This window comes from Schistocerca serialis, chromosome 1 (genome assembly GCF_023864345.2).
Source record: "Schistocerca serialis cubense isolate TAMUIC-IGC-003099 chromosome 1, iqSchSeri2.2, whole genome shotgun sequence".
Lineage (NCBI taxonomy): Eukaryota > Metazoa > Arthropoda > Insecta > Orthoptera > Acrididae > Schistocerca > Schistocerca serialis.
The window spans coordinates 864,405,603-864,426,684 of record NC_064638.1 but is presented as its reverse complement, the minus strand read 5'-3'; the positions used below and the strand labels follow the sequence as shown (position 1 = coordinate 864,426,684).

At 43.4% G+C, this 21,082-nt stretch overlaps 1 protein-coding gene across 1 annotated transcript in view; it reads right to left on the bottom strand.

Annotated features, from left to right (window-relative positions):
* Positions 1-21,082, bottom strand: part of LOC126440939 (follistatin-related protein 5-like) — a 133,925-nt gene that overhangs the window by 65,848 nt on the left and 46,995 nt on the right. The window contains exons 7-8 of the mRNA XM_050090678.1: positions 15,191-15,288; positions 8,160-8,358 (exon numbers count right to left, since the gene is read on the bottom strand). Of these exons, the coding sequence (XP_049946635.1) occupies positions 8,160-8,358; positions 15,191-15,288 (297 nt within the window). The remainder of the gene's footprint in view (positions 1-8,159; positions 8,359-15,190; positions 15,289-21,082) is intronic.

Genomic DNA, 21,082 nt, shown 5'->3' with positions numbered 1-21,082 from the left:
AACACGGAACTTTTGTTCCACAGATAACAAATGGTGAAAGGTTTATTGTACGCCAGAAGATGGAATTATATTATTCCGAAAGAGGAGATAATGATGATGGACGCTTGGGTCTGCAACGTAGTCAACGTTATAGTTTATCCTAAAGGAGTTCCATTCCCTTCAGCTCAGTACTCTGGACAGGACAGTTCATTTCAGGGACGTTATTGTCCACAGATGCTGCATTGGCAGGGTGCGCTGTAAAGCAAATACAAACGTTAATCATCTCCTAGATGTTCCTGTGTTGTACGCACTACATAATGCTGTAAACTGTTTTCCTATCCTCACGCATTAAGCATTCTCTTAAGTCCAATAAGGAACCACTCTCTAACCACGGAAAACACTACCACCACAGCCGTTCTTCACTGTTGCCAACATACGAGATATAAGTAACGTTCTCTAGGCATTCGTCATACCCGAATGCTTCCATCTATTTGTGATTCGTACTTGCGCAATCCGTGAGTCGTCTATTGTCCTACAAAATTACGCCAAATATATGTCCGTCATTCGTATCAATAAATTTGTAAGAATTTTCAAAGTTGTAAACTCATTTTTGTAACATCTTGTACTTATTTACGTCGAAAAGCGTTTCTGCTTTTGTATTAAAGGAATCTTCGCTGGATTTAATAGTTATTCGTTTGTCTGATGGCAGGAAACGCATATTTTAGCAGAACAAACGATCGACTAAACATCGACTGAAGACCCTTTTAATACATTAGGAACTTCTGAAAGAAAGTTGCAGAAGTTGTTCCACGCTAAGACGTTTGCACAACAAGACTGGTGCATTTTCAAAGAAGTGTTCAAGTTCCGAGTTTCCTGCTGACACCGTACCGCAGCCCTGGCAATATAGACGTCCCTCCAGCAACGGAGAGAAACGGGGCAGCATAGAAGCGCAGGGGAAGCGAGTTTTCCAGCAAATTCTCTCGGTCGGATGCAGACGTTTCTAGCATCGCGGGACTGTGTTTACGGCACGCATTACGTGCAACTGTTAATGAGGCGCTTAATATGGGTGCACGCTGGGATGCAAGCCGCGCTCCGCAGCTTAACCGGTTGAGTTACTGCGAAGCGCATTCGAGAGGATGCTCTAGATTTTCAGCGAGGTTTTCAACTAGAGCCGGTTCCAGTCGTCGCTTTAGAGCCACTCACATCAAACCGTCTTGCTCGAAGAGAATTCGCCGCTCTTCGACAATACCTTCACTGCGCGATAACAACGGTGAAGTCGCTGATGACAGTGCCACTAAAGCAGAGTTATTAAACACGATTTTCCGAAACCAAAGAAGACGAAGAAAATATTCCTGAATTCCAATCAAGAACAACTGCCAAGATGAGAAACATAGAAGTAGATATCATCGGTGTAACAAAGCAGCTTAACTCACTTAATAAAGGCAAGGCCTCCGGTCCAGACTGTATACCAGTCAGGTTCCTCTCAGAGTATGCTGATATAGTAGCTCCATATTTATAGCAATAATATACAACCACTCGCTCACAGAAGGATCCGTACCTCAAGACTGGAAAATTGCTCTAGTCACACCAATACCCAAAAAAAGAAGTAGGAGTAATCTGCTAAATTACAGGCCTATATCAGTAACGTCGATTTGCATTAGGGTTTTGGAACATACACTGTATTCGAATATTATGAAGTACCCCGAATAAAACGATTTATTGACACATAGGCAGCACGGATTCAGAAAATATCGTTCTTGTGAAACACAAATAGCTCTTTATACACATGAAGTAATAAGTGCTATCAGCAGGGGATGTCAAATTCATTCCATATTTTTAGATTTCCAGAAGGCTTTCGACACCGTTCCTCACAAGCGTCTTCTAACCAAATTGCGTACCTACGGAGTATCGCCTCAGTTGTGCCACTGGATTCGTGATTTCCTGTCAGAAAGGTCACAGTTTGTAGTAATAGACGGAATGTCATCGAGTAAAACAGAAGTAATATCTGGCGTTCCCCAAGGAAGTGATATAGGCCCTCCACTGTTCCTGATCTATATTAACGACACAGGAGACAATCTGAATAGCCGTCTTAGATTGTTTGCAGATGATGCTGTCAGTTACCGTCTTGCAAAGTCATCAGATGATCAAAACGACTTGCAAAATGATTTAGATAAGATATCTGTATGCTGCGAAAAGTGGCAATTGACCCTGAATAAAGAAAAGTGTGAAGTTTTACACATGAGTACTAAAAGAAATCAGCTAAGTTTCGATTACGCGATAAGTCACACAAATCCTAAGGCTGTAAATTCGACTAAATACTTAGGGACTACAATTACAAAGAATCTAAATTGGAACGACCACATAGATAATATTGTGGGTAAAGCAAAGCAAAAACTGCGATTCATTGGCAGAACACTTAAAAGCTGTAACTGGTCTACTAAAGAGACTGCTTACACCACGCTTGTCCGCCCTATTCTGGAGTACTGCTGTGCGATGTGGAATCCGCATCAGGTGGGACTGACGGATGACATCGAAAAAGTTCAAAGACGAGCAGCTCGCTTTGTATTATCGCGAAATAGGGGAGATTGCGTCACAGACATGATATGGGAACTGGAGTCGCAATTATTAAAACAAAGGGGTTTTTCGTTGCGACCCGATCTTCTCATGAAATTTCAATCACCAGTTTTCTCCTCCGATTGCGAAAACGTTATTTTTGCACCCACCTACATAGGGAGGAATGATCATCACGATAAAATAAGAGAAATCAGGGCTCGCACAGAATAATTAAAGTGCTCGTTTTTCCTGCGTGCCTTTCGAGTGTGGGACGGTAGAGAGACAGCCTGAAGGTGGTTGAATCAACCCTCTGCCAGGCACTTTATTGTGAATAGCAGAGTAGTCACGTAGATGTAGATGTAGATGTAGATGAATGCACGGCACTGACCCGCCAGTGCCTACCCTGTAGAGAGGACAGTAGTGTGCACCAACTGGATTTAGCCTCAGTCCAGGAGTGCCACAGGCTAGGGGTATTGTCCTACGATCTCCTCAAGTGGAGTATGTATGTGTGGTAGAACACTTGTGTATTGTCGTGAATACATTTTAGCAGTTGTGTTTATAGGCATTCGTGCCTTATGTTGCTCTTGAGTAGCGCCCCTATTTTACACTTACATCAGCAGCACATAGGCATTTATTGCTAACATCGTATGCTCTCGACTAAGTGTAGCTACAACTCCTGTAGACATAGTGTGCTGCGATACAGATAACAGGTGCGTCATAGTGTGAAATTGACATAGCGTTGTTTCTGGAAACGAACCTCAAATTTAAAGTATCTGGGACAATATGATTCTTTCGGGGGAAAATTTCACACAGATTCTCCTTGAAATTCGGGCGGTTGACGGACCAAATACAATGTCACGTCCAGCCGAAGTGAAATGATATGAACAATGTGACCAAGACCGCATAGACGCAGATAATGCTAACTCGCCATACAGTTCATACCTTGGAGCACGCTATTTCCATCTTTTCGGGAACCTGAAAGACAGTCCGGGGTTGGGGGCTGGGGTATGTGGGAAGAAATTGTCCAACGATGAGGCTGTTGACTCAGTGGTTCTGGAGTGACGCCATGACCAAGAAGCGGATTTCTATCGTCGAGAAACTGAACCACTAGTAGAACGTACCGGCTATTGTTTACAGAGACTTGGTAATTATGCTGAAAAATATTGTCACGTATCTGTGTCACTCTGAAGTGAGCTGCAGCATTCAGTCAAATTTGTTCGGGCGGCTGTGATTATATACAGCTTATACTCTTCGTAACAGGCGGAACCTCGTCTAAAACGTAAATAAATATTAGATTGTACCAAGAAATGATCGTTTAAATTTATTAAAGGAATGATTGCACATCATGCCAACGTATACAGTGGGATGTAATCGGCTAACGGACAGTTTAGAAATAGCTTTCCACAAGTGGTAGTCATGGTGCCGTGAGTAGGCTATTTCCAGTGCAAGCCTCGCCAACTGCGTGAAAGACTACTAAGTACGTGACAGTTACGATTTTTGACAGACAGCTCTCTCCAGCTGCAATGGTGGTCCAGCTAAAGTCCCGGAAAAAATTCTGGGGGTTGTGGCACCTGTCTGGAAGAGCTGGAACAGATTCCACGTGGTATGTGCCTTAATTACAAGTTTCTATACGTTTACAAAAGAGTGTGTTGTTCGTGTGATAACGTGATTGATATAGTCACCTATGACTTCACTATATCCATTGCACTGAGAAACCTGGCAAATCTGTATACTCATCTGAATAATATCAGCTAAAAACTGCCACCTTTGGCAATTGGAATTGTTTGTTCATCCGGGTTTTGTGAGCGTTTATATGAGAAATTGTTCATTCGACCAACTACATCATTGCTGCTGAAGCAGTTATTACAAACAATGACAAATCTGGACGACAGGACAGAACCACCAATGAAGTGTCTACTGCCGTCACCACTCTCGTTGATGAATAGGCCCCTGTCTCCACCTCCCTTAATCACCACCCAGGACCTGCTGATACGCACGAGAATTACCTGTATGTAGTTGTGAAATACTGTGATATAATGTATCCTGGGCTCTGACTCTCTGCTCCCGACGAGATAGGGGAAGCACCAGTATGAGCCATGGCCAAAGTAAGAAAATTCTGGACGTGGTCGATCCTCCTGATGTCGTTCGCCGGACAGATCCACCTCACGAGATCACAACAGGTATCTTTCTTACCGACCTGAAGCAGTAGATTTCCCTGTTCATTGGCCTATCTTTTATATGTATGTGTTCTCTTACAAAAACCATTCATTTATTTTTAAGATTTTTATCCTAAAGTTTATTTTTCTGAAATCTTGTAGGTTGAAATCGACAATTTACAGCAAGCAGAATGTGTAGATGTATGTAGATTCCAGTAAAGACACTGCAACAATGTGACACACCCTAATAAATTTGGACAACCTGGTCTAGGAGAGCAACAACGATCTGATGATACTACTGGGATCACAGTAATCTTTTATTAATGATCGGTATCGACTTCAGTTAAAAATCCTCATCAGAATATGAGCACTGTAAGACCAATAGTACAGCAACAGAAAGTTTCGTGAGTGTGGTGTCAGAGCAAAGTATAATGATGCAGCGATGTAGTATTTACCCATCTAACTGCTGCTGGATGTGAACGCGGCAACACGATCGTAAACTGCGGACTGATGGCTGTAGAGTGACGGGTTAAACAGTATGCAAATTTCTGGCCGAAAACGGATTATGTCAGTCCTGTCCAATGGTAAACGCTTCACAAAATGTGAGACATTCATGTTATATGGAATTTCCAAACATGTTATAGCAAAATGGTTCAAATGGTTCTGAGCACTATGGGACTTAACATCTGTGGTCATCAGTCCCCCAGAACCTAGAGAACTACTTAAACCTAACTAACCTAAGGACGTCACACACATCCATGCCCGAGGCAGGACTCGAACCTGCGACCGTAACAGTCGCGCGGTTCCGGACTGCGCACCTAGAACCGTTAGACCACTGCGGCCGGCATGTTATAGCAAACTAGGTGTAAATATATAAATATGTAAATAGTCACGGATCATCAGACAAGTAGGCTTTTTATGTCAAATTGAAAGAAGATGAAATGCCACATAGTGGCATTGGAACGAGTTACAAGGACGTCGTTCTTAGTAGTTTCCAGCCGATAAGGAAAAGAACAAAAGGAAGTTTTTTTTTCTTTTTATTTGTAAGTGCTGGCTTAACATGACACACAACCAGAAAATAATTGCATTAAATGACAAAAACACTAAAATATGTAGATATCGCTGTAAAGCCGCTAATCACCGTCATCTAGTGAGGACTAGAAGTGATGCCGTTGTCAAGATAAAACAGAGACCAAGGTGGGAACTAAGAAATCACAGAAATATACACAGGGCCGCCGACTGTAGTCATGGTAAAGGCACAGGTCGATATCTTCAAAGACCATTGCGTGGACGACTCATGGGACACATTACTTGAAAATTAAAGATGACATCCAAATAGAGTCGAAACCGGTCACTGATAAAATTTTATTGCGAGCTAGGCTGTTGTTTTAACCCAAGGTGAGACATCCACTGTGGATGAGTTTTGTATGCATTAGGTTGATGGAAAGTTCTTAGCGTTTTTGTTATGCATATTGTATCTGCTTGCTTTGGGTTTATTTATCGATTTCCCTTTCTTATTTGTAGTTTATTTTTGCTACTGAGTTTACATAATTTCATTTTGTCATTTAGAGATAGTGAGTGGAGCTGCGGACGTTAGAAAATGGATGCCAAGTGGAGAAATCAGACCATTTGCGACATATTATTTTGTTTGAGTTCAGCAGAGAGGTGACAGAACGGAAACAGCCAGAAACATTTACGTCGTGAGTGTGGATAACCCTGTTTGACGCAGTATGGCAAGAAAATCGTTTTGTTGTTTTAAGGAGGATCGTTTAGACATTGATCGCTTTTCACTCTTAGGAAGATCTTCGAGATTTGATGAAGATCGTTTAAACGCATTAATCCACAACGATCCACGTCAGTGTACTCGAGAACTGGTAATTGTGAGGAAGTGTGATCATTCCGCCACAGGGCGAGACTTAAATGCGACGGGGAAGGTTCAAAAATCAGTAGTGTACGGGTACCTCATGCTCTAAGCTAGTAATACAAATACCAGTGGGTGGCCATGTGCGCAGCTCTGCTTGCTTGTCATCAATTGGCTCGTGAACAACACCGACCATTCGGACCTTGTATTGTTAATGGTGAGGAGCAATGGTATCTTTATTTTAATATAAGGAAAAGAAAGGAATGGCTGAGTGCAAAGAAAGCAGCAGACCTCCGTACAAAGAGCTCCAGCATCCACAAAAGATAATGTTATGCACCTGATGGAACAGAGATCGTGTGATGTGCTACGAATTGTTTCCTCGAGGTTGATATTTACTGTCAACAACTGAGACGTGTTCCAGACATAGTCCAAGACATGATGCTGCTCCATGATAAAGCCTACCCGCGTTCTGTAAGACTGACAAAATACAGTGTACGGGAGAAAGGTTGAGAAGTCATTCCATACCCACTTTACCCACCTTATTCATCTAATCCTGCGCCCTGAGATTTCGACTTTTCCCACTCTCTATCGAATAACGTTGAAGGAACTTCCACTCCGGTTGAAAATACGCTCCGATCATGCGTTGACAAGTTGTTAGCCTCAAGACCACGTGCTTTCTATTGTCGCGGAATCTAAAAATTACTCCAGGGTTGGCAGGCTGTTGTAATAGTGAGCCGCGCGGCATTAGCCGAGCGGTCTAGGCGCTGCAGTCATGGACTGTGCGGCTGAACCCGGCGGAGGTTCGAGTCCTTCCTCGGGCATGGGTGTGTGTGTTTGTCCTTAGGATAATTTAGGTTAAGTAGTGTGTAAGCTTAGGGACTGATGACCTTAGCAGTTAAGTCCCGTAAGATTTCACACACATTTTTTCTAATAGTGAAGGAAAATATATTATTGTTGACTAAACGCTCTGTTACCTGTTGAGGTTACGAAATTTGTGGGAAGACTCTATGAACTTAGTTACCGCTCTAATAAAATCAAGAGTGTCACACATTTGGGCAACTTACGCTCCCATCATTATGAGGCGCAAATGAAATTTTTCATCCACTCTTATAAGCGACAGATTATTGGAAAACTGGTATTTGGAAGAAGAGATATGTAGCTATATTGAGTAAAATCCTCAGCCTTCCATGGGAAATATCAAAAGAGTTATGTTTAAAATTCCTCAAAGACTGGAACTTCCGGGCAGATTAGAACTGTCTGCTGGACCGAGATTCGAACTCGGGTGCTTTGTCTTTCGCGGGCATTAGCTGTACCGAGTGGGCTGCCCAAGCGACGATCCGAAGGCTATTGCTAAACTATGTCTCTGCGGTAACCTCTCTTCGAGGAGTTCTAGTCCTGTAAGTTCCGCAGGAGAGCTTGTGTGAAGTTTGGAAGGTAGAAAATGAGGTAAAGGTGTAAGTAAAGCTGTTAGGACGGGCCACGAGTCGTGCATGAATAGCTTAGTCGGTAGAGCAACTTCCCACGAAAGGCGAAGGTCCCGAGTTGGGGCCTGTCACGAGGTATGGGAATCGTACGGTGCGCAGCGGCGGCTCGCGCGCGAGGTTACTCACTGGGCGTGGGCTCGTCCTGGACGACGAGCGAGGAGATGTCCCTGGTGAGGCCGCCGACGCTGCGCGCCTGGCACATGTAGGCGCCGGTGTCCGCGTAGGCGATGTGGCGCGTGCGCAGCTCGGTGCCGTTGCCCACCAGGTCGTACTTGGGCGGCCACTGGCGCGCGCGCAGCGGCTCGTCGTTCTTCAGCCACTCCACCTGCGGACGTCCCACCCACTCACTGCCGGCCGTCTGCCGAGCGGGCGCTGCACGGCGCTAAGAGGATTTGTGTCTGCCAGGGCAGTTAAACGGGGACGAAAGACTCCAGAAGGAGAAACGTTCAGGAGGTTGGGTGAACAGTGTAATGGCTCGCTACTGGGGCACGGTTCGAGGCAAAAACACATGTTCTTGTCTTACCGTCCAAATGAATACTATGCTTTTCTTTAAAAAAAAATTAATACCTCAACTTTCATTTCTATAACCAAGGCGAAGAGGAGTGCCGAAGCTTAAGGATGAAATTCTCGTCAGGAACAGGGTGCCGAGTACCGAGAGGCGTAAAACGAATATTTCTCTAAAAGAGATGGCTGGAAAACATATTTCGTAAATACGAGGGTGGATCAAAAAGTAATGCACCTGTGCCATAAATGATTTAATACTCAACATACACTAAGACGGAAGTCTGTATTAACGCTTTAAATATTCTCGCTTTAAACAAAGCCTTCTTCACACAGCAAAATAAAATCACTTAATTTGTTTTCTTATAATGAGCACTCAAATCTGTCTATAACTGCAAATAGGAACACTCATTGCTTTCTTCAAGCTTAATCTGTCGTCCAGTGTTCGGAAAAAAATAAAGCAACAGAGTCATCGACTTTCCTGATTCGTCAGGTTTTAAGTCGATAAAACTTTATTTTCCGTTCGTAGCAAGAGGACATTAAATAAAATCTCTTTAAAGTAAAGGCAAAATTTATCATAAAAGTATATAACCGAATAAATGTAGAATTCTGTAAATCAATCAAGATGAGGAAATCAAACGTGACATCAATAGTCAGTCGTGATAAAACACGTATGTATTCAATGAATCATGATTAGAGTAAATTAATTAGGTAGGGATATAGACACCAATGGGACTTGTGAACAGTTACCTACAAAGGCGAATAACGTATTTTTCTTTGCCCTTATGGAGCTATTACCATACAGTCTGGGTATTATATTGCTCCAGGTACTATAAATGAAATGGATAACATCTGATTTTTTGTTACAAATTTATTTCATGTAAATTATTTCGGTACCTTACAGTGAGGTAACAAAAGTCATTGCTTAGCGATATGCATTTATAAAGATGCCGGTGGTATCGCGCACACAAGGTATAAAAGGGCAGTCCATTGGTCGAGCTGTCATTTTACGCCGGCCGGAGTGGCCGAACGGTTCTAGGCACTTCAGTCTGGAACCGTGCGACCGCTACGGTCGCAGGTTTGAATCCTGCCTCGGGCATGGATGTGTGTAATGTCCTTAGGTTGGTTAGGTTTAAGTAGTTCTAAGTTCTAGGGGACTGATGACCTCCGCAGTTAAGTTCCGTAGTGCTCAGAGCCATTTGAACCATTTGTAGAAGTGAAGTAAATCTACAGACAAACAAAGGATTACAATTTCAGCAAAATTGACAGATTTATTCAAGAGAAAGAGCTTCACAAATTGAGCAAGTCAGTAACGCGTTGGTCCGCCTCTGGCTCTTTGCAAGCAGTTATTCGGCTAGGCATTAATTGATAGAGTTGTTCGATGTCTTCCCGAGGGATATCGTGCCGAATTCCGTCGAAATGGCGCATTGGACCGTCAGACCTCCGAGATGGTTGGAAGGCCCTGTCCGTAGGGCTACAAACGTTATCTGTTGGAAAGAGATCCGGTGACTTTACTGGCCAAGGTAAGGTTTGCCGAAAACGAAAACAAGCAGTAGAAGCTGTTGCCACTTGTGGGAGCTCATTAACTTGCTGAAATGTAGGGTCAGGATCGCTTCCCATGAAGGGCGACAAAACGGGGCGTAGAAAATCGTCGACGTACCGCTATGTTGTAATGCTGTCGTGGATGACAGCCGAAGAGGAACTGCTGTGAAAAGAAATGGCGCCCCAAATCGTCGCTCCTCGCTATCGGCCGTATGGCACGCGACAGTCAGGTCAGTATCCAGTCGATGTCCGGGGCGTGTCCAGACACTTATTGGACCTCGAATCACATTGACTGGAGAAGAATTGACTTCAGTGATGAGTCCCACTTCGAACTGAGCCCCGATTACAGGCGAGGAGGTGCCTAGAGATGCCCCAGCAGGCGGTGGGATACCAACCTGACTGTCACTCGAAATGCGGCCAGACAGGAGAATCGGTCTGGGGTGCCATTTCTTTTCCCGACAGGATCCCTTTGATTGTCATCCACGCCACCCTTGCAGTACAATGGCTCGTCCATGATATTCTACGCACCTTTTTGTTGCCCTTCATGGAAAGCCATCATGGGATTTCATTTCAGCAAGATTATGCCTCCCCACACTCGGCGTGAGTTTCTATTGCCTGTCTTTGTACTTTTCACTCCATACTTGGGCAGCAAGGTCGTTGGGCCACTCCCCAACTGAGAACGTTTTGAGCATTGAGGGCAGGTCCTTCCAACTAGCTCACGATTTTGACGATGTAACACGCCAATTGAACAGAATTTTACATGATATCCCTCAGCAGGACATGCAACACCGCTGTCAATCTATGTGAAGCCGAATTACTGCTTGCGTAAGGGCCAGAGGTGGAACGCGTTATATGTGAAGCTCTTCAATAAACCATCCATTTTTTCTGAAAGTGTAGTTACTTTGTTTGTCTGTAGATCTGCATAACAGCTACGGATTTGCGTCCCGTTCCGTAAATTCCTTCGTGATGCATCGTTTTATTGTGTTGTAGTGTATAACAGCAGAATTAGTGCAGATCATACCCTGAATTCTGAACAATACAACCGTTCAACATTGTCAGCATGCGTTTGTATACATTTGTACCATCGTCGAACCCAGGCAACAAAACCAGTTTGTAAAAATTCAGCTCCTTGATCCATGGTTTTAAAGCTCTTTTAGCCTCATCCATAAACAAAATATATTGAGATGGTGTAATGGACATCAGCAATGTGAGGCGTTGGGTGAAGAAGCTGGTAGTGGAAAAAATGACGCTGCAGATAGACCGTGCGGCCACCGTTCAATTACGTGTATCAATGATGCCAATCGAGGACGCGCTGAAGAGGTGATTCGCGGAGACAGGCGCGTTACAGATGACAGTCACCACCTTTAAAATCATTAAGAGAAAAATGGTTCAAGAAGCCAATCTGTGACTTTTTCAAACTCATTTTGATGCCTGGGTTCAGCGATGGCACAAATGTGTACAAATGCATGACGACTACGTTGAACGTCGTTGTTGTGTGGAGGAGACTTCAGTTTATGACCTGTACTAATTTGACAGGTATAAATTCTTTATTAAAATTTTATGACACAGGAGACATTATTTTTTGATCCACTCTCGTGTTAATTACTGAGTAATGAATATGCGACAAGAGTCTAGGTATCGGTTCGTTACTATCTCAGAGATTTAGTTACTCGCATTTTTTCCTCATAGCACAGAGTTCCTGCCCGATTCGGATAAGGTCGGTAGTGTTCAAATTCTTCCAAGCCTTTGCCTTCAGCGGAATCGGAGAAACCGAAACAATTCGTTACTGGCCTTTCTGCTTCCCACACGTTCGTGCTGACTCGCTAGTTATCGTAGCCTTCTTATTATCAGTGACACGTAGTACCGACTACGTTTAAGTCACTCACCACCATCTTTCCTCGCATGCATGTCGTGTCCGACTCAGGTGAAGTCTGCTATTCGTAATCCTCCAATTCCTTTTACACTCGCTACAGTTTCCACCGTACTACAAATTGCCGCCTTTAGATAGCCCACAACGTTAGGGGGCGGGAGTGTTGAACGGGGCTGCGGCCTTCTGCTGTCCGACGACCGCACTCCGCCTCGCCTTGTCGCTCCAGAGGAGGACAGCCAGGTGGGAGAACTGCCGTGTGTGTGGTAACGGCCTACCAGAAGTAGCAGCGCCGCGATTCAGTTTCGAATAATTTTGACGCAACATAGTTCTACTCTTGCAAGTTCATCAGTAGAGCCACGGTGTGTGTTCATCAGACAGCAGAAGAGAAAAATCGGTACGGGAAAATATCCCACTCAAACGGCATATTCACGAGCTCGGCTATACACACAACATGATAGGTTGGCAAAAAAGTATTTATGTCTAATGACTACATCTTGAATGATGTTCAGTAAAGTATGAAGTGAGGAATACTTCTGTTTCTTGACAATACTGAATAAATATAATACAAAATTTAGTCTTTATTTTTACAGCCCTAGATCCACATAACCTACTTTTCAGTGTAGAAAACAAAGAAGAATCGTTAGTGTTTATTGTCTTGGTGATGACGAGGTCATCGGAGACGAAGTACGTTAGATAGGGCAAATCGCCCACTTTCTTTCCATAGGCATCTGCGTGGCCTTTGTGGTAAGCAGTATAGGGAATACACGGGAAGCCTAAATGTGGTGTCCTACCGACTGCAAACCCAAGATCTTAATCATCGCACCACCTCTTTCAGTCCCATACGCAGAACAGGATTATGAACGCCGACTGGAAACAACAAAACCATAAGTAGCTGCAATATTCAGTGCTGGATAAAGCCCTCTGTAGACATTCCCATGCATTATAGTCTTCAGTAATAAACAGTCAAGCTGATCCTGCACATTGTCTAATGTCATCCATTCACCTCCCATTAGGTCTTTACCCTATACGTTCAAAATAAATGGAATCCCAATATTACAGTATTGGGAGACAAGTGAAAAACCCATATTGCTTCTAGTAGGCAATGTAAATCGTCTGCCATAACAGCGCTTTTAACATGGGGTTGAACGGCTACAGCAAAGAAAAGTAAGATGGTCAATGGGAATGACACAAACCATTCATGCGCCAGGGGAATATTCGGCGGCCGTCGTGTCATCGAACTTTTGTTTACGTATTCTTCTTGTTTTGCTTCTTTTCCCCATCTTGTACTTCACCCTCCCTCTTCCCTTTCCTGGTCGCCTTACTTGATATTTTTCGTCTGTTAGAAAACTGCACACCCTCGGGAATGGTGCCCAGGCATGTATCAACATTACTAGCGCTGTAGCACTGTTGTCAGTTACTCGTTGACTAAACAGTTGAACCACGCTCTGTATCCACATACTCCTCTCATCATTGGATAACTCCAGTCCTACCCTCGTTTGCTATTAGCAGCCAGTACTGTTGTGGCGTGGTAGACAATACGCGGAGCGTCGAATGCCGCGAACGCCACTGGCCACCTCGTACAATAACAACCCAGCTGCTTTGATTATGAAGAAGTAATTCTTGTTTTGCAACGTACTCATGACGAATTTTCATCCAGAATTGTAGCTTATGATGCAGTTCTTGTATTTAATTATGGGAAGGTGGGGAAGATGAAGGTATTAGATAGAATGGGCTTGAAGGTAGAAAATTTCATTCAATACTTCCTGGGAAAAATAGATTTACATTGCCTTTCTGCAGCCGGAAAGGCAGTTGAAAACCTGGTAAAGAAAAGAAGGCAGAAAGCAAGATACCAGATGAGAAGCCTTGAAGGAACAGCGGGCGCTGAGTAGATTTCCGGGACCTTTCAAAGAGGCGACATAATAAAAAACCTTACATTTAACTTAGTACTGAATTTCCTGAAAATTATATTTTTTAAAGTTTATATACCTTTTTCTTAGAATCTGTGAAGCCTAGAATCATGAATTTTTTTAGACTTATTTCTATAAACCCAATAAACGTTATCCCAAGTGTAAACTTTGAAATTATTATTGCAAGCTGAGTGAGATACCGAGCAAAGTACTTGGATTTTTGTATGAATTTTATATTATACTTACAGAATTATAATTGAAAATTATTAAAATTTTCCTGTTCGACGTATTCAAGAAACTTCATGAGAGTAACTTACTACATGTAAGAAAAACAGAGAAATTTTTGTAGAAATATTTGAACAGTTTCTGGGAAAAAAGTCCATATGTTACTTTTGAAAATAAATTTTTTAAGGTCTCTAAAGACGTTTAATATATAGAATACAAGAAACTAAACTGGAAATGAGCTACTTTCATGCAAAGCATGGGACAAAATTTCATACTGTTTCTTCAGAATTGTGGATTTGGATCTTTTAAATAGTGTGTGTTTTTAATGGAAGTCCCTCCTTAAGGGAGTTACAATATCTCATTTTTCTCCTGTTTATAGTCTTATACCCTTTCGCCTGAAAAAGAGACCCAACTATGAAGTTAGAGATTGTACCACTGAGGAGCGGCAGATAGAAGAGCCTATTTCGTAGCGCCCCTAGGACACCAGCTCGTATCTGAGAGAAGTCTGTGCGAAATGCCAGACAATTCACAGGCAGACAAGTCCGCTACGAGATCGTTGAAATACTCGAATCGCATTCAAGACGACAGATGTTCAAATGCCCGTGCGGACGTTCTCATTTAGGTTGTCCGTAACTTTCATAAATCGCCTGAGGCAGATGCCTTTGAATAAGACACGTCTCATCTCGAGCTCAAACTGCATCTCTAATGACCTAGATGTCAACTGCTGATTAATCTTCAATACAGGTTTCTTTTACTCCATAAATAGCAGATGGGCCTTTCACATAACGGCAACTGAGGGAAAGGAATTCCTTCACTAACCAGAAACAGAAAGCACGCCGCAGGACACTAATAATTTTTCCCTACCGCGCTTTCCACGTCAATAAGCATGAATTTTTGAAGAAATTTTGGAAGTCGTAGAGTGTGTGAAATGTATGGGTTATTGAGATATGTGCTCTTCGACTTTATACGTCTTTCGTATATTGAAGTGTGTTCTGAGTCTTGCAAGAAGCATTTCGCAATTTAGCAACTACTACAAGGCCTTTAAGCCACTGCGTAATTCGTAGTAATGGACGCTTCTGCGCAGTTACAGCACGTGTTGGTGTTGCTCTTACCTTGGGGAAAGGCTCTCCCACGACGTGGCAGAACATGGACGCCTGCTCACCAGGACGTCTGTACTGTATCTTCGGCATCACCTTCACTTCCGGTATTGCTGAAAACGAAAAAGAAGGTCCAAAAGTGGTAGAATGCCACTTTCTTATCTAATGGACAAGTGCCATTAATGAAGACAGTTATGTAGTATATTGCGAGGGCAGAAACTTGCAGTAACACTCTAAACAATCTTGTGTGCTTTGTGAGCGAGCAATATTGTCATCCAGTTGAGACAATGACGATGTGAGGTCTTGGAACTAAGCAAGCTTGCTGTATGTTATTAGAGAATAACAAAACTTCCTTTGAAGTACTTACAGAATAGAATATAAGGCTCCAAGTCACTGCTGAGAACAACGCAAATAGTCGATGAGACACGATTTTCGGCTGCCACCGTCCTTCACTTACGTCCACTTTCTTATGATGATGCTAATTATTATCTCTGACTTGGTATAACATCGTATAGTGCAGTGAATTATCAACATCTCTTGTGATCTTACCATTTACATTCAATTATTATTGTTATTAACGTTGATATTATTATTATTGCACTGCCTAACCGATGTAAAAACAATCTACGGCCCCTTCACCCACCAGCCCTTACTGCTTCATTACCTAATGCAGGAGTGACCTCTTGTAAGGACGGCATAAATGTCTGAATATTCGATATTTCACTGACTTCAGCAGATAAGCTGTTCTAATTGCTGCTGTTCCTGCATATGTCTGATGACGATCCAACTCATCCACTACAACGTTATCTGTTTAGAGGCATGCTGATTATTACAGACATACAAGGATGGTCTTTTTCCTGAGAAGGAAACAGTCAAAATCACTGTAGATATTTACGGCCTCTCGTCGGGATGTGTATGGAGTACGAAACCAAAGTCTTGACAAGTGGTGGCCAGAAGAGATATATTATTTGTAGGGTCAACCCAATACTCTGAGTAATTTCTTACAAATGTGTAGGGGTTCAAACAGCAGAAGTTTACACTACTAAGCTTGTCAACAGTATCGAAGGTGCATCAGAACTCTACGGCTGTTCGGGGATACCTTCTGACTATTTTGGTATCAGGGATCCATGGTCACCGGCGACTCGTTACAGAGCTTTTGCATTTCGTTTTGTTTCTTGCCACAGTTAGCCTTATGTCTGTATAGTACTGTAAACAGTGCTCAGCAGTGATAATGTCGACGGTGTGATTATGAATGGGTTTTGGTTGTAGATCAGGCTGATATGCACCTCGTTATGGGTTCACAGAATTCAGTGGGGGGGGGGGGGGCTGGGAGCATAGAGAGCGGTGGGGGTGGGGGGGGGGGAGGGGAGGGACGCACAGCGTCGCTAAGCTCAGCTGTTCCCATAGCGACGGCAGCTACATCACAGGACTTTTGTGCCTGTCTGAGAATTGTTGTATTACTCTGTCTTGTGTGGCCCATGTTTTGGCTGTTGCATATTGCAGGCTTCTTCGCTGTTATGATGATATTTTCACAGGAACAAGGGTGATTTCAGTAACAAACTGAATAAATCACAATTACGTTACTACTCTGTTACGAGCTGCTTGGAGCATGGGTCCCTTGTAGCAAAATATACAGAAGATATCCTCGAACAGCCTCTGAAAGTTTGTCAGTGGTGTTCTGATTCGCTCTGTATGAACACCAACATTAGTTTCCGAAAGACTAAATTTAAGCCTACATTTAGCTTACATACTAGAGGTTAGAACAGTGTCCATTACTATCAGCAAGAATTTATTTTGGCTAATGACTGCCGGTTTCGGTAGCAAGAAACATCATCAGGCTATCCTATTTTGAAAAAATCAGAGTACGTAGTTCTTCAAGAAAGATTTACAAAATATTTTTCTCTGTGATAGCTAACTCATGGTATAAAGTGCAGTCTTAAAATATTGTCAGCTTCTAAACCATCAAGTGCAGTTGTCAAGCTCGCTTACTCAAGTAGTCATGTCATTCACTAAAAGTACTACCGAATACAGTGATTTCTACAGGCGCAAGTTGCGGTCTCAAATGATATAACTGCCCGCTAAGCACAGAGTTCTTTTTTATTTCGCAAAAAATAGTCAGAATGCAAAAGATATCTAAAAATGAAAGTTGCATCAAACTATGGAATGTAAGAATGTAACTAACAAGACAAAAAAAATGAAACAGTCAGGCGGAACTGTAGTGAATCAATAAAGACAGAATTATATATACAAACTGCTATGTTTTCATCCAGCGTTTGTATACGATGCTTTCCGCTACAAAACATCGCTCAGACCATTTTAAGGCATAGAAAAAGCCTCTGCACATAAGAGGCACTTTTATCATCACTGGCCGTACTTGCTTCTATTTAAAGGATAGCATTGACACGTACTTTTAGTATTTGACACACTTGCTTGGGTAAGTGAAGGTGACAACTGCGAACCATATGTAAGAGGCTGCCTATATGTATTTTAACGTTTCACTTGACACCATACTTCAGCTACCATACAGAAAAATATTTAGCAAATGTTTTTATTATAGCGATGCTCTGTTGATAGCTCCTATATTGTAGTCAGAAGTGTTTTTAAAATACCTATGTCGTCTGGCCTCTCTAATCGCCCAACATCAGCAAAAATCACTTCACGATTTAGCCATCTGAGCATAGTCAGATACAATAATAAGCTAAAATATGTAGGTGTCACTTCAAACAGAGCGCTGAAAACCATAGATACTTTTCCAACATAGCTAAGAAGGTGCAAAGACGAGTGAACGTGAGAACCTGGTGAGGAACTGGTAAGTAGAACATACGGAGCAAATGTATCGCTTCACTACGGAGCATCCCCTGCATCGCTATACTCTGCAACAGAATATAGCACACCAGTTTCACTCTGCAGAGCTCATGCGAAGAAACCTGACGTTCATTTGACAAAGGCTATGATAACTGTCAGTGAATCAGTAAAATCTACGCCTGCATGTTGGTTACCAGTACTATCAAAGATCTGTCCAACTCTTCTTCGTCGAACGGTGTCTCCTTACAACCTCTGTAGCAAATTCCTAAAAATAACTCACCCCCTCTTCACGAATATCTACTTTAGCTGGCTAGCAAACACCATAAATTTCTGAATACCAGCATATGAAGAAGATGTCGAAATGATCTCCACTGAGTGCAATTGAGATGCTGAATGGAAACGTCAGTGGCAAGTCACTAAACTCGCGAACATCGACCTTACTGGCACCACAAATGTTCAATTTCCAGTCTTTTATCATTCTGGAGACGTTTGTATACAGCTTAATAGAATATGAGTGCCCTAACAGGCGTTTTACTGGAGATACAAAGAGCCTACATGAAACATCAGCCGAGATGCTCAGCTAGATTGAGTGTTCCGACATTAGTGTGTAATATGGGCTGTTGATTGTTTATATACACTACTGGCCATTAAAATTGCTAAACCAAGAAGAAATGCAGATCATAAACGGGTATTCATTGGACAAATATATTATACTAGAACTGACATGTGATTACATTTTCACGCAATTTGGGTGCACAGATCCTGAGAAATCAGTACCCAGAACAACCATCTCTGGACGTAATAACGGCCTTGATACGCCTGGGCATTGAGTCAAACAGAGTTTGGATGGCGTGTACAGGTACAGCTGCCCATGCAGCTTCAACACGATACCACACTTCATCACGAGTAGTGACTGACGTATTGTGACGAGCCAGTTGCTCGGCCACCATTGACCAGACGTTTTCATTTGGTGAGAGATCTGGAGAATGTGCTGGCCAGGACAGCAGTCGAACATTTTCTGTATCCAGAAAGGCCCGTACAGGACCTGCAACATGTGGTCGTGCATTATCCTGCTGAAATGTAGGGCTTCGCAGGGATCGAATGAAGGGTAGAGTCACGGGTCGTAACACATCTGAAATTTAACGACCACTGTTAAAAGTGCCATCAATGCGAACAAGAGGTGACCGAGACGTGTAACCAATGGCACCCCATACCATCACGCCGCGTGATACGCCAGTATGGCGATGACAAATAGACGCTTCCAATGTGCGTTCACCGCAATGTCGCCAAACACGGATGCGACCATCATGATGCTGTAAACAGAACCTGGATTCATCCGCGTTGGCATCCAGCACGGCGTTCCGTATTACCCTCCTGAACCCACCGATTCCATATTCTGCTAACAGTCACTGGATCTCGACCAACGCGAGCAGCAATGTCACGATACGATTAACCGCAATCGCGATAGCCAACAATCCTACCTTTATGAAATTGACAAACGTGATGGTACGCATTTCTCCTCCTTACACGAGGCATCGCAACAACGTTTCACCAGGTAACGCCGGTCAACTGCTGTTTGTGTATGAGAAATCGGTTGGAAACTTTCCTCATGTTAGCACGTTGTAGGTGTCGCCACCGGCGCCAAACTTGTGCGAATGCCTTGAAAAGCTAATCATTTGCATATCACAGCATCTTCTTCCTGTCGATTAAATTTCGCGTCTGTAGCACGTCATCTTCGCGGTGTAGCAATTTTAATGGCCAGTAGTGTATGTAGGCCGTTCAATAAGTAATGCAACACTTTTTTCTCGGCCAATTTCAGTTGAAAAAATGCGTAATTTGTTTTGGGACATCGCGGAATGTCCCCGCTTCAGCTCCTATATTTCCATGAAATTCCAATAGTTGGTGGCGCTATACGTTACCTTCAAAATGGCGTCTGTAACTGTAGTGCGTTCCAAGCGAAGAGCTGTCATTGAGCTTCTTTTGGCGAAAAACCAAAGCATCGCTGATAGTCATATTCACTTGCAGAATGTCTACGGAGACCCGGTAGAGAACAAAAGCACGGCAAGTTGTTGAGCGAGGCGTCTATCGAGATCACAACAAGGTAGCCCAATCCTGTACCATCTCCCGCCTGCCGGTCAGCCCCAGACGGTTGTGCTACTCTCAGGGAATTGCAAAAATAACTTCAGCGTGTTTGTCACCACAAAAATTCAAAGGAACTTCTCCTTTTCCATGAGAACGTAAGGCCTCGCACAAGGCTGCCCACGCGAGAGAAGCTCACAAATCTTCATTGGGCTGTTCTTTCCCATCCACCCTTTAGCCAAGACCTCACACCTTCCGACTTTCATCTGTTTGAGTCGATGAAGGATGGTGGGTAGGTTGTTGATGCAGCAAGACGTTGGCTCCCACCAGTAGAGTAGTACCATGGATGCACACGAGCCCTTCCAGTAAGGTGGCGTACGTGTGTCGTATTGATGGAGATTACATTGAAACATAGTGTTTTGTAGCCATAATTACTATAATTATTAATAAAGTGTGATCCTTGACTCCTGTAACCGGGGAGCGTACATCGCGAACCGGGGCGGTCAAGGATGCAGCAGTTTGAAAAAATTCAAAACATAGTGCCCCACTGCCCGCTGAGCTCCTAGCGGGTCGGTGACGCAACCTGCCCAATTCGGCGCCAGGCCGGCGCACATGGGGAGGCGTGCCGCTAGTGCGACTACAGCACGCGTACGGGATAATCCCCGCCTGATGGTGCCTGCAGAGTCTAAGTCTGTTATCAGCGCGTTACGTAATGAAAAAATGGTTCAAATGGCTCTGAGCACTATGGGACTTAACATCTATGGTCATCAGTCCCCTAGAACTTAGAACTACTTAAACCTAACTAACCTAAGGACAGCACACAACACCCAGCCATCACGAGGCAGAGAAAATCCCTGACCCCGCCGGGAATCGAACCCGGGAACCCGGGCGTGGGAAGCGAGAACGCTACCGCACGACCACGAGATGCGGGCCTTACGTAATGAAGGTCACACGTCTCCTATACAGGGTGTTACAAAAAGGTACGGCCAAACTTTCAGGAAACATTTCTCACACACAAATAAA